The following is a 14,400-nucleotide window of genomic DNA, read 5'->3' as shown; positions in this document are numbered from 1 at the left end:
ATGTGATACAATGCTTGTCTAAAAAAAAAACAAAACAAAACATTGCCCCTAAAAGTATTCCCCCTGCTTTTGATAATCATGTGTAATAATCATATGACATATGAGAAATAGAATCATGTGTCATAAAACGAGTATTTTATTTGGCTTAAGTTTTTATTTCATAAACTGAAACCTCTCCAAAATAAAATAATCCGCTGTTAAAAATCTGCCCACTAGATGGCTGTGTTGCCTTTATAAATATCCTTTTAAATCAAATCTGAATAAAAGAAAATTGAGGAAGTTTCTGGGAGTAATTACCCTTATTTGGAAAAATATCTATTCTTATGTGTGTGGAGGTTTGATAATTATATCTTTCTAAGGAATTGGAGAGGAGTCATTCAGTTTTTCTGTGAGTGAAATAATCAAACTTGAAGGGGATACTTTTAATCTCGGGAGGTGTGCAGAATTGCACCCATTTTTCCTTTTTGGTATTTAGAAAATGTTCTGGATAGTCCCCAGCCCTAAGTCATTTGACTTAGGAATAATTTAGTCTTTAAAAAAAAGGCAAGCCTAATCCTATTAACATTATAGTTATCCTTTCCAATAATAAGTTGTTTGAACTCTGATGTCTCTTGCTGGGGTAATATGGAACTTAAGTCATACGTTTGTTGTTTTTTTTTTTTTTAAGATATTATTTATTTGACAGAGAGAGAGAGAGAGAGTGCAAGCAGGGGGAGCAGCAGAGGGAGAGAGAGAAGCAGGCTTTTTGCCTCACATGGGACTCGATCCCAGGACCCTGGGATCATGACCTGAGCCGAAGGCAGATGCTTAACCGACTGAGCCACCCAGGCGCCCCGTAAGTCATATGGTCTTAAAACAAATTAATTTAACAAGGTTTCTATCTAGCAGCAGATAGGAACTTTTTTTTTTTAATTGAGAATTCTTTAAAAGAGCCATTTCGAGAATAGATTCTCCAAACGATTTTCATTCCAGTTTGGGCTATATGTAAGCAATCATTTCTTTTTTTGATGCATGGAAACTGAAGACAAATCTTTTTATCTACTCATCCTCTCTTTCTTTGCTACCAATTTCTCCCTACACATGCTTCTGTTTGAAAAGATGGGTTTCAAAGGTTCCCCTTTTCATTGGTATAACATTTTTATTTCAAACTCCAAGCTATGTATTTTAGTTCATCGACACATTTGATTTAGAAGGCCAACTGCTAACAAGTTATTACATAGTTAAAATCTGGATCCATTATGTAAAGCTTATTTTTAGTTAAATAACCAAAGTTTTTTATTTGGCATAAACAAGGTTTCTTTTTTTCTCCCCCTTAAAATTAAGAGAAGTACAGGATTGAATATTTAGATGTACTTTATATAATACACGCCAATCATCAGAATCTTCTATTTCAGTTCTCAGGTTGACTGAAATCCTATTTTAAGTTCTTCCTTCAACCCACTGTAATTTTTCCTGTAAGCCATAATTAAGTTGATGCTTTTGTGGGAAAGCAAATATCTTGGATCTGAAAAGGCCAAATGGACTTCTATTTAGTTAGTAGACACGGTTATTAAAATGGCAAGTAGTCATCTCAGTCTTTAAATGCATCAGTTAAGCTGGAGCTCAAGCTTCTGGTTTTGGTTAACTTGTGTGCCTTTCATCCAAAGCAGAGCGAAGGAGTTAGGACTCTAGCAGTTGATACTCAGAAAGACATCTGATAGCTGGTCACTCATCCGGCCCCCCATGCATCCCTCACCTGCTATGTTCTAGTTCCTGTGTATGTGAATATGTATGGGATGAGGCGGGAAGCATCCCTGAGAACAATTAGGATTGAAAGCAATAATCCTGATCTGTGGAGAAACTGAGCCCCTGAAGAGAATGAACATACAGCCCTCTGGGAATCCTATGGCAGTGTGGTGCATGCTCCAGGAATGCTGAGTTGTATCTGTGCAGGTGAATGTGACAGTTCGGGAGAAAGGGCCAGGGACAGAGAATGCAGGAACGGGTTCTGTTACATTCACTGACAACATGTAAGCATAGAGTGGTCAAATCCTACAAAATCTGGTAATTTCCTTTCAGACTGAGACTCATGGGGGCTTGGGGGGCAGAAGAAATACTGGGGTATTTCTTGCTGGGGTAATATGGAACTTAAGTCATACGTTTGTTTTTTTTTTTTTAAGATATTATTTATTAGAGAGAGAGAGAGTGAGAGAGAGAGTGCAAGCAGGGGGAGCAGCAGAGGGAGAGAGAGAAGCAGGCTTTTTGCCTCACGTGGGACTCGATCCCAGGACCCTGGGATCATGACCTGAGCCGAAGGCAGATGCTTAACCGACTGAGATTACCGAAACCGAAAGGGATTACTCAGGACCTCTAGAACGTACTGAAATGTAAACTTATGAATGTTATTAATTACATCTTACAGATGAAGAAACTGAGGCTCAGAAAGATTGAGTCACTTGCCGAACGTTTCACAGTTGTAGGTCATGGAACAAGGACACATTCAGGCCTAATTTCAGTGTTGCTGTCTCTTGTAAGTAGGCTATTTATTTGAGGAAGATGTATTAGAACCTGTATATAGTCTTTAAATATGGCAAGACGACATCTGTTTATAATAAAACACATGGAATTATTATTCTGCCATTACTTATGGAATTAGTTGATTAAAATGGTCCTGTACTTTTAAATAATCTATGGTGCTTTATCGAAAAATTAGCAATGGCAAAAATTTGCTTTCTACTTAGGAACCCATGCTCCCAGGTGTACACTGATACATAGTATTTTGACATCTGATACAAAGATACAAATTTTATAGCATTGAAAGTTACAATATTTCTACAACCCAATTACGCAGATTTATCATACTTAATCATATCATAATAAACTTCATATTCAGAAGAAGTGGATTTTATTATTGTATCTGACAAGGAACAAGTAATTCCTGAATGATGTCCTAAAATAGCAGGCATATTTTAATAGGTCTATTGTGCCTAGACCTTGAAAAAGTAAGCCAGGCCTAAAAGAAATAATAGTTTTAATGAGAAGAAAAAAATAAAGAGTTAATACTTATTTCAATCTGATGTAACAACGACTACAGTTTGTAGATAGGGTAGGGGTAGCAAAAATGTCATAACCGTATGCTTGGTATTATTATTGACTTGGGGAGGCTGGAGGGGAAGTTCTTAAATATTGTCCAGAGAGTTAATGAATTTGGTCTGGAATTTAAAGGGCTGAATTTCTTAATGCTTTAGAAATTGAGTAATTTTGCTTTGATTAAATCAAGAAGGGAACTCCATCTTTCCTCAGATTGAAACTTCACCTGAGATCAGGGTGCCTCACAGTGTTTGAGGAGGGGAGCATTTATTTTCACTGTGGGCAGCTTTTCTCTCTAAATTCTTCCTCCTTGTGTGCTTTATTTATTTATTTAAGATTTGTTTACTTACTTGGGGGGCAGGGCAGAAACAGAGGGAGAGACTGAATCCCAAGCAGACTCTGCACTGAGTGTGGAGCCCAATGCGGGGCTCGATCTCATGACCCTGAGATCATGAACCTGAGACCATGACTTGAGCCGAAACCAAGAGTTGGAAGACGCTCAATCGACTGTGCCACCCAGGCGCCCCCTCCTTGGGCACTTTAAAGAGAAGCTTGATTCTCCCAGAGCTCACCAAGAAGCTTCCAGCTGACCAGGTGACAAGATGTCCTATGATTCTTACCGCACTGGACCACCCTGGTGTGCTGGGTACTGGCAACGTCCGTCATTCCCTTCTTTGTGAAGCTCTTCTCATGGCTTCTGTGCCAGGACTGTGTTTTGTGTTACCCCTCAGACTGTCTCTTCTCTGCATTCCATGTATGAGGCACTTGTACTGCTTTCTCTCTCAACACTGGAATTTCCTGAGGTGTCCGTCCTTAGCTCACAGCTTCATTCCACAGCTAACTCTTGGGTGCCTTCAACACAGCAAGTCCAGCTCACCACCTGTCCTGCCCTAAACAACCTCCTACTTCCGTGTCCTCTCATTTGATGGGGCCGCCATCAACCTGGCCACGGGAGCAAGCAGCATGGCGGTATCCTCCCCTCCTCTTCCTCATCTATTGCAAATTCTTGACTGTACATCCAGTGTCTCTTGAATCGGTAATCTCTCCATTCCTTTTATCATTGTTTTATTTGGGGCCCCCAACATCTCTTACTGAGGCTATTACAAAACCTCCTAATATTCTCCGTGTTTTTTGTCTTGTCCTCCCACATACTTTCCACTGCCTCCAGAAGGATAGACTTAAAATATACAATGGGCTTTGTCTCCTCATTTAATAATCTTCAGCCACTTCTTATATCCAAAGCAGTATGAAGTCCTTATTCCTTAATATAGCACTAAAGGCATTTTATTGCTTGTCACTGCCTATCTCTTCAGCCTTCTATTTTGTCCTTCTTGACTTTATATCCCAGAAACACTAAAGAGATTTTGGTGCTCTCCCCCAGAACCTTTGGCCCTCTCTACTACTAATTACTGCTAGCACACCCACACCCCCCCCCTCCCACACACGCACGCATGCACAAGGGAGAATGAAGGAAGATGGTGCATGAGAAGAAATCTGGTGCCTAATAAGCATCACCTGCCACATAATATACAAAGGCCTGACTGAATATGCCTGTTATTTTTTAAAATAGTTTTTGAGACACGAATTTTCATATTTTATAAAGTTGGACTCAAATAGAAAATCCAAATTCAGTCATCCATTTAACACCTTAGTATTAATTAAACACCTACTACGTGTCAATAATATGTTAATAGCTAACTTATTTTTGACTATTTTAAAGTATGAAACTTTAGTATATGTTTACAGAAATGTTCAGTGCCAACTGACCAATATGAACTTTTATGAATTCAACTATAAAATCCACATAATAAATTTTAAAAGTATTAACCCCCAAAACAGAAACCCATGTTAAACAGAAGGAAATTCACTAATATGAAAACCAGTAGAGTGAGTTGGCCCTCCCTGTGTTCAGCTTTGTTCAGGGCAGAGGGAGGCATGGCCACGGGTATGAAGAGCACCAGCTCAATGCCAAGGTCATCTTAGACGTCTGCCACACCCTGGCCCATCCAGACCCAGGTGGCCCTCACCACATCACCACAGATAGTGAGTCAGCAGAGATTCGAGAGATGCTCTCTGAGTCTGACCCTGAAATGATCTGAAGTCAACTGGGATCTCCAGGCCAGTGTACCCCGCTCATGTGCCCATGCAGGGCCCTGTCCCAGAACACACTCCCAACCCCGATACCTACAGTATCTTTCCTCCTATCAGCCTCTGGGCTTCTTTGCTAGAGTGAGGCTCCTCTCTCTCTTCCACTCTGAGGATACTCCTTGTTTCTTTGGAACTCCCTTTCCATGGCAAGCACACTTCCCGTGTTCTCAGCCTCCTATAGCCCCTGTTCCTGCTCTGACCCTACCTGGCACCCAGCTCTCTGAAGGCGTCTCTCAGGCAGCTCCTCCCACACTCCCCACAGGGCAAGGTGGGGGCTGGCATTCCTCTTCCACATTCTGGAAGGCTTATTCCATCTGACTTTCCCCTTCTCTGCCTCTCTGGATCCTCCTATAGAGGAGCTGCCTTTCCTTCTAAGCTGCCCCTTGCCTCCTTCTGACTTGAATTAATTTTAACTTTCTTTCTCCAGCCCTTCTTAGTAGGATCTGTCCCATGGTCTGGGAACTCTGGGAAGTCATGTGCCAAAAGGGAGAGAATTTTAGCTTTCACAGGGCTAGCTAATTTCAGTCTGTGGGACAATTTCTCCTGAGGAGAATGAAGAATATCCAATGCAGTGGGCCAAATCTTGTAGGCAATACACAGTAGTGCATGAGGACTGTGAATTCAATTTGAAAACTAAGAAGTTTTGAAATGGTTCATATCAAACCAAGAAATGAAAAGTTTGGAAGTGTCATCTTCAAGTGGACAAAACAACGGACTGGATATTAAGAGATTTGCATTTTAGCCTCACTTCTGTCACCAATGAGCTTCGTGAGACTAGGGAAGCCTTCAGTTTCCTTATCTGGAACATTAGACACAGCATTTTCTAGACATTAGTTTTTTTAACAAGGCCAATTTTTCTTCCAGCCAAAAGCTAGGGGCACCTGGGTGGCTCAGTTAAGTGTCCGACTCTTGGTTTCTGCTCAGGTAGTGATCTCAGGGTCGTGAGATTGAACCCCGCATTGGGCTCCATGTGGAGTCTGCTTAAGTCTGCTTAAGATTCTGTCTCGCTCTTCCTCTGCCCCTCCCCCCGCTCTCTCTTTCCCTCTCTCTCAAATAAATGAATGAATCTTTTTTTTTTTTTTAAAGCTTATACCTAAGTCTAATATGTAAAATAGCTAAAGACAGAGCCATTCCCTGGGGCTGTGGCTCCCAGCCCCAGACTCCCCTGGAGCCATCCCCTCACTCCCACAAGTGGCATGAGAAGTCAGTAGGAACATTTGGAGAGATTGAGAGATGAGAGGTGAAGTCTCTTGAGTTCTAATTTTTTATGGTTGAACATGGAAATCTGTCTTGCTTGATAGGACACCACCAGGAGCAACAAGGAACTAAAACAGGGATGGATTAGCACCTAAAGACTTCTTTGGAAAAAAAAAACCAACAATCTGGGTTATTTTAACATAACCTCTGATGTTGGAAGAGGGTTCGTGGGACAATCTGGAAATTAGCTTTAAGCTTGACATAAATTTTGAAATCTCTACTTTTCCACCTCCTTCTTGAGGCCCTTACTTTTGGGAGCCCACAGCAGTTTCTACTTTGCGATGCCCCGTCACACATGTCATCTCGAGTGCACGTGTGTGAATGTCCTCACTGCTCCCTACTGTCCTGGAGATGGCAATTTGGTGGGGAGCCCACATCGTTCAAAGATTTCATTCTCACCAAGAAAAGGGAAGAGAGTTAACTACCTCTGTTTGAATCTTGATGTCAGAGGAACATTAAGTTTTCACAGTGGCAACCTTGAACCTTTAGATAAGTGGTCTTCACAAAACTCTCTGTCCTCTGGTCAGGAACAGCTTAGTCCCACGTATAGAAGGACTTGCAAATTTATACATGGTTCGTTTTATGGCCCAAACTCAGACCTCCGTGATTCATTTCTGTTACACAGCTCACATGTTCTAAACCACATTCCCTTATTTTCTCCTCTTGAAATGGAAGGCTGTGGGGAGAGAAGGGAAAGAGACTGAATTGGGGACAGAAGTGGTTCCTTGAAAGGGACAGAGAATAGATGGGCTTAAAAAGTCATTATGGATTAAGTCCCAACTTTTTAGATGTTGGAAGGAAACTATGGAAATATTTAGCAGTTTTGTACTTCATCTCTGTTTCATCCCCCCTCCCTCCAAAGCACAGTGGTAATTTTATTAAGATAGGAATAAGTTTAAATATGGGAGAGGAGCTGATACTGAAATATGAAAGAGAAATGCAAATCTGAGGGAAATACTATGTTGTTGAAAAAACCTATAATGTGTAAGGCTAGGGTGAGGCATTTGTATTTATTATTAGATACAGAAATTTACTTTCCTAGCATTCTATTTCCTTAAAAGGAAGAGAAATCAGCTACGGGACAACTGTTCCTTTTTACAAATGACAGTTACACTTCATATTTTGATTTCTAACTTTATTTTGGTCTCCAAATTAACATTTTTTAGTGTTTCCTTCTGTTCTGCTCCTCTGACCTACCCTGGAAAATTTGAAGAACGTTTATTTCTTTTGTTTTTCCACTCTAATAAGGTTTTAAAATTTTTTTTCTTAAACTCAAAATATAAAAATAACGGTATTTTCAAAATGCACGTATTGAGATTCTCATTCGCAATGAGATAACACAATTAGAATTCATAGTTAAGGCAATTTAACTTTCATTTTTTTCAAGTTGTTTACATTATAAATTATCTATGATTTGTCATTTATAAATTTATAGAATGTTTGTTTTATGGCTTAGACTCAGGCATCCATGACTCATTGCTAACAAACATAGTTCTTGACAATGACACTTGAGTCTAGAACTCAGAGCCCTCATCCAATGCACCAAGTGTTTGAGCTCAAATCAGCGTCACTTTAGAGGTGTGGAGAGTTAATGCAGCTTCCAAAAACCGTTTTGTTCTCCATCCATAGTCTGTGTTCTCTGACAGTTTGATGCTCAAGAGCTCATGTTGAATGTTTTGTTATTCAGTGTGCACTTTATAAAAGCAAGTCTCACTAAATATATGTAGGAGAGGAAAAAAAACAAATCTCACCAAATAGCTGTTTGACAGCAAATGAATATAGTGCAATAAAACTTCATATTTGTGACGTCTTACACAGAATCTAAAATAAAATAGCTTTCCTTTCTAAGATTAGTTTTTATATTATATCCATAAGCGGATCTTTAAAAATATATATATACATTATTTCAAGCCAGCTCCTCTTTATAAAGGAGATTTTATTTTTGCCAATATGAAGTGTTCTATAACCCAGTGAGCTAATGCGAGAGAGATAGCGTGCACGAGAGCACGCAAAGGCGGGGGTGTGGGGGTGCAGAGGGAGAGGGAGAGAGAATCCCAAGTGGACTCTGTGCTGAGTGCAGAGCCTGATGCATGCAGGACTCAATTTCACGACCCTGAGATCACGACCTGAGCTGAAGCCAAGAGTAGGACGCTTAACCGACTGTGCCACCCAGGTGCCCCCCACTGAGCTAATTCTTAAATGCATACTATGTGTCAGGCACTGTTTTCAGCTTGCACGTGTTTTATTTCATTTAATGTTTACAACAATCTTATGAAGTAGGGATTCTTATTACTATAATTTGACATATGAGAAATTTGAGTACATTAAGTAACTTGTTAAAAGTCAAACAGACAGTGATGATGAGGACAAGATTTGAACTCAGGGAGTCTGACTTCCAAACCACCATATTAAGTCACTACACTTTACTCCATGGATTCAAACCAGAGATAGATGATCTCTTTAGGAGTGATAAATGAAAAAAAAAATACATAAAATTTTGTGAAATATTTCCTCCATCTGAAATAGTTAAGGCTTAAAAATGAAGGAAAAGGAGTCACTTATGATTTTCCTTAACAAAGAATCATCATCTGGGAGGCAATTTTGATATTTATAAAACCTAAACCTTCCAAATTACTAAAATGTCTGATGGTTTTCTGGAAATGAAGTTTCCTAAAAGGGACAGAGCTTGTTTAACACCCAGGCTACCACTAAAGCATAACAAGTTTCATCTATTTCGGCCACAATGATAGAATATTATGCCACCATATCATACCAATAACCTCAAAGGATGTCAGGAAACTGTGGAGATCATATACAAGAAGATGATTCAAGTATTTGGGCCTTTCTTCAGAGCTTTGACATAAGTCGGGGAGATCCAGAGGACCACTACCAATCCAGAAGATCCACTTGTGAATTCGATCTTAAAGGACCCCAAAACTTATGGTTCTTTTTTTTTTTTTTTAAAGATTTTATTTATTTATTTGAGAGAGAGAGAGAATGAGAGACAGAGAGCATGAGAGGGAGGAGGGTCAGAGGGAGAAGCAGACCCCCCGCTGAGCAGGGAGCCCGATGCGGGACTCGATCCTGGGACTCCAGGATCATGACCTGAGCCGAAGGCAGTCGCTTAACCAACTGAGCCACCCAGGCGCCCCAAAACTTATGGTTCTATGGCAAGTTCCATTAAGTCTAGCATCCCCCTGGGGAATCTCATCCACATAAATCCTAGGACTCTGGGTCTTGCCGATTTTCTTACTGGAAGGCACTTGGGGAATTTGGAACTGGAGCAGGTTTCCCGAGGTGCCTGAATCACGGACATTTAGTATTAGACAGAACCTTGGGAATCAGCTTGTCTAACTTTATCATTTTGCCAATGAGGAAACCAAAAAGCAGAGTTTAAAACTTTGGATGATGTCACAGAACCTGTCAGTGATAAAATCACCAAGGAAAGCAGGCTCTCTGGCTTTTAGTTTGGAGATTTTAGTTGACTGACTTGGCCTTCATACCCATCATAGCCCCTGGCCTTTTAGACCTGTGGACATGGATCTGGGGCACTTCTTTCTCTGTCCTTTATCAGGCATCTGTGGCTGGAAGGGCCACCCTGACTCACAGTTTTGTGGCTCCGTGACGGAATGATCAACATCCTGTGAAACAGCATATAACTAAAACACAACATCGACTATGATGTACAGTACTGCTGAATATTATCTTCATGTTCTTGTACCTTCCAGAACATTGGAGAATATTGTTTATGGTTAAACAAGTCTATAACCATAATCTTCATTTTACCTATCTCTTTAAGAAGGGTGGATGGAGAAAAAGAGGATAAAAAAGTAAGTTTTCAACTGTTTACCTTACTCTCAATTTAAATGTAGATTCTGGGGAAATATTCTATTCCCAGGGATGGTCTCCAATAATTCCTACTTGTAAGGGAGGAAAAGGAGACAGGTTGAGAGGTTTCCAGGATCCCAAGAACGAAGCTGCAAATTCACTCTAGTTAGTCCCCAGCTAGCGTGGGGGTGGGGGGTCCTACCGAGAGAGCCACATACCAGGAGCAGCTGCAGCAACAACACCAGCAGAAGCAACACGTGTTGTTGGGTCTCTGGTTTCCAGGCCCTTGAGACACAGCAGGTGTTCCTTCATTTTGTGATTGCTGTCTCTTTCGCATTTCAGCTACTTTCGTACCCAACTGGCTGAAAGAAGAGAGAAAACAGAAGGTATGAAAAAATTAAAAGAAAGATCCGTTGCCTCTGCTGAAGGGAACATAGTTTAATGGGGATGGGAGATAAATGAAGGTAAAAAAAAAATGAATAAGCTTTAGCAGTCAAATTAAAAATTTTCAAGAAAAATTTTTTAGGAGACTATCTTAAAAACCTGAGGGACAAACTTCCACCCTTATCTGCTACATAAAATGATCATAACGATGTTGTCATGTAATCAAAATCAAGTCGGTAAGGTAAAGGAGACAAGGTTGGAAAATTTATGTCTAACTTCTTTCTTTACTCAAGAAGGATTTCATCTGCTTTCCCTGGTGAACACCTCTAAATGACTGTAGCTGGGGTACATAACTTGTTTCTCCCCTGGTGTTCACTTACAGTCAGGTTCATTGAGTTTTACAAATCAGCTTGCAAGGGTTCTAACTATGTAACACTGTGAGGAAGACCAAGTTTGTTTTTGGTGTTCTTTCAGCTTCTTTTAAGACATTGCATCTCCGTCTGACTCGCCCTTCAGGGGCCGAATCTTGATCATATATATTGGCAAAGTGCCTTTTTCGCTGTTAGGAGTCCCTGTTGCAAAGGTAACACCTCCCCCCTTCCCTCCACCGCCCCAGATGAGTTTTCATTCAGTAGAGAATCGTGGAAAAATAAAAAGTCATCAAATCCAGGGAAATTACTTTGGCGGAATGTCGATATCATGGCAAATGAGAAAAATATTGGGGTACAGGATGAACTACCTGTGACCTTATGAAGCAGGCCAAATGAGCTGTCACCTATGTATAGATGACCTAGGACTTTGTTGAGGATAAAAAAAAAACTTTGAGTAGAATAATATCAAATATAGCATGACCTCATAGAAAAAGAAATGAATTCTACTGCATGATTTTTTTCAGAAATATGCAACGTATGTAAATCATATACATACAATGTCATGTGTGACTGTGAGCAATACTTATTAAAACCATCATGTACTTTGGGTTATTTTGGTATTGTGAGCTCGTGCTTTAAAAATTATGTTTTCAAGCATTGACTTTTTTAAATTGGAGAATAAGGTATGTATTAAAAAATTTTTTTCTGTGTTCACATAAGGGATGTAGTTAAAGAATTTTCATGGGCAAATGCTTATATATTCTTGTAGCATTTCTAGTTAAAAGGTTATCAGGTATATAATCTACTTCAGAAGAAAACAAAGTCAGAGGAAAGAGTGAAATATAAGAAGCAATTAAGTACTGAAAATTGATAAAAATAATGATGTTGGACTTAATTAATGACTGGCTAAAGTAAAATCCCATGATTCTCTGTTTAGAACAGTCTAGAAATAAATTTAAGACCACATAAATTAGGGAAATGGAAGGGTTTCCTTCCCACCACTAACACTGTTTTTATATGTATCACAGTGTCCCCAGATTGTTCAATTTAAGAGTCCTTTTATCAATATCTCCAGGCCAATCAGCACCTGTGACACAGTGATCACTCCATCCTGTGAAATGCTTTCTTCTCCTGTCTTTCTGGGCACCACACTCACCTATTCGCTCTCTAGCTTACGAGTCACTTCTCAGTCTATTTTGTTCTTTCCTTTTCTCGTCTCTCACCTCCAAATTTTGGCTGGCCACAATACTCTGTCCCTAGAACTCTTCTCTGTCATTTTTTTGATGAACTCATTGAGACTTTTACTGGACCTGTTTCCTGTTCAGAATTCTCAAATTTACAAGTCCAGTAAAGATGATTTTCCCGAATTCAGGACTCATCTATCCAACTACCTACCTGACGTCTCCCCTTGGCTTTCTCAACTTGCCATCTCAGGAACATGTTCCAATCCGACTCTCTTTCCTCCTCCACCAATCTGTTGCTCCCACAATTCTTCCACTTTCAGTAAATGAAAAGCCTTATCTAATTATTCAGATCAAGGGGGAAAAAACCAAAAACCTGTGGAATCATCCTAGACTCCTCTCTTTCATTCAGACCTCACATCAGCAGATCAGCAAATGCAAGGCCTCTTTACTGTTCCTTTCCACTCCCTTCTGTTTTTGCTACTCCTCATCTCATCTCTTCTCTTCCCATTCCATTCCATTCTAGTCTCAACACAGCAGCCAAAGTGAGTCTTTTAAAACATAAGTAGATGATTTCAGCAAAGATTCTTCCACCCAAATCCACTCTAAATCTTCCAGTGGCTTCCCATTTTACTCAAGAGTCAAAGCCAATGTTTTTGCAATCTGGTCCTTTATCACTTCTCTGAATCTCCTTTTCTCTCCTCCTCGCTCACTCTGTTTAAACACAATGGCCTCCTTGCTGTTCCTCAACCATGCCTGGTACAGTCATGTGTCAGGGCCTTTGCACTGGCTATTCCCTCAGTGCTTGACTTCATCCTTACTCCTATGTCACGTTCTCAGGGGAACCTTCCCTGCTATCTTATTTAAAATCACACCTCCCCACGGGGCGCCTGGGTGGCTCAGTCGTTAAGCATCTGCCTTCGGCTCAGGTCATGATCCCAGGGTCCTGGGATCGAGCCCCGCATCAGGCTCCCTGCTCCGCGGGGAGCCTGCTTCTCTCTCTCCCACTCCTCCTGCTTGTGTTCCCCCTCTCACTGTGTCTCTCTCTGTCAAATAAATAAATAAATAAATAAAATCACACCTCCCTTACTCCACCCCAAGCATAACCTATCCACCCTTGTTTGTCTAACCAACTAGAAGATAAGTTCCATGAAGGTAGAGATTTTTGTCATTCTGTTCATTGTAACAATGCCTGGTACATAGTAGATAACACAAAAATGTTTGTTGAGTGCTGAGTTTTATAAGCAACTTCACTGATGACAAGAAAAGGACAATAAACTCTATCACACCCAACACTGAAAATTATTAATTTCCTAGCCAATGCAATAAAATAAGAAAAAGTAAATAAGGGTTGAAGGAAAACACACATTTTAATATTTACAAGTGATATGGTTGTCTACAAAGAAATTCCAAGAGATTAAATGAAGTTAACAGAGAAAGTTCATGGAGGATACCAGGTTAAGCTTCAAAAATCAATGTCTTTCTAATATACTACCAGTAACTAATTAGAATATATCAAAGAAAGAAAGGCATCATTCAAATGAATTATAAAAATGAAAACAACTGGTAATATTTCTAACAAAAGTTGTGCAAGAACTTTTTGAAAATATTACAAAACTTTATCAAAAAATACAAAACAAACCTGGATAGAGATAGGTTATTTTCTCAAGTGGGGAAATGGGGTATCTTCAAAATGTTAATTGTCCCAAATTATTCTATAAATTCAATATGACTGTAATAAAAATTCTAATTGAATCATTCATGGAACTCAACAGAGGGATTCTAAAATTTATGTGGAAGAATAAAAGGGCAGAAATAAACCAAGATATTTCTGAAGACAAGAACAAGTGGTGATATCATGTCAATAATATGAAACAACAGTAATTATGACAGTATGTCATTGGTACGGGAATACATAAGTAGATCAGCAGAAAGAATTTGTATAGAGCTGACACACAGACTCAGGCATGTATGCCATCCTGGCTTAAATCAGAGGACACCTCCATTATCATTCAGAAAAAGTTCAACACCTGGTGTTGATACAATTTGATTTAAACATGAAAAAAACTACATCTTTAAGCTATAACACACACACACCAACTTCAAATGAATTAGGGATAGATGTTACAAACAATTATAAAACTCTGATAAGAAAATATAGA

General features: G+C 39.7%; 1 protein-coding gene across 1 annotated transcript in view; it reads right to left on the bottom strand.

Moving 5' to 3' along the window:
• The window catches only part of RGS17 (regulator of G protein signaling 17), a 92,358-nt gene that overhangs the window by 21,047 nt on the left and 56,911 nt on the right, over positions 1-14,400 (bottom strand). The window contains exon 2 of the mRNA XM_021693489.2: positions 10,521-10,664. Coding sequence (XP_021549164.1) covers positions 10,521-10,639 — 119 coding nt within the window. The 5' untranslated portion in view covers positions 10,640-10,664. The remainder of the gene's footprint in view (positions 1-10,520; positions 10,665-14,400) is intronic.

The sequence above is a fragment of the Neomonachus schauinslandi genome, chromosome 8 (assembly GCF_002201575.2).
Source record: "Neomonachus schauinslandi chromosome 8, ASM220157v2, whole genome shotgun sequence".
Lineage (NCBI taxonomy): Eukaryota > Metazoa > Chordata > Mammalia > Carnivora > Phocidae > Neomonachus > Neomonachus schauinslandi.
The sequence above is the reverse complement of the archived record's forward strand: the minus strand, read 5'-3'. Positions and strand labels throughout refer to the sequence as shown.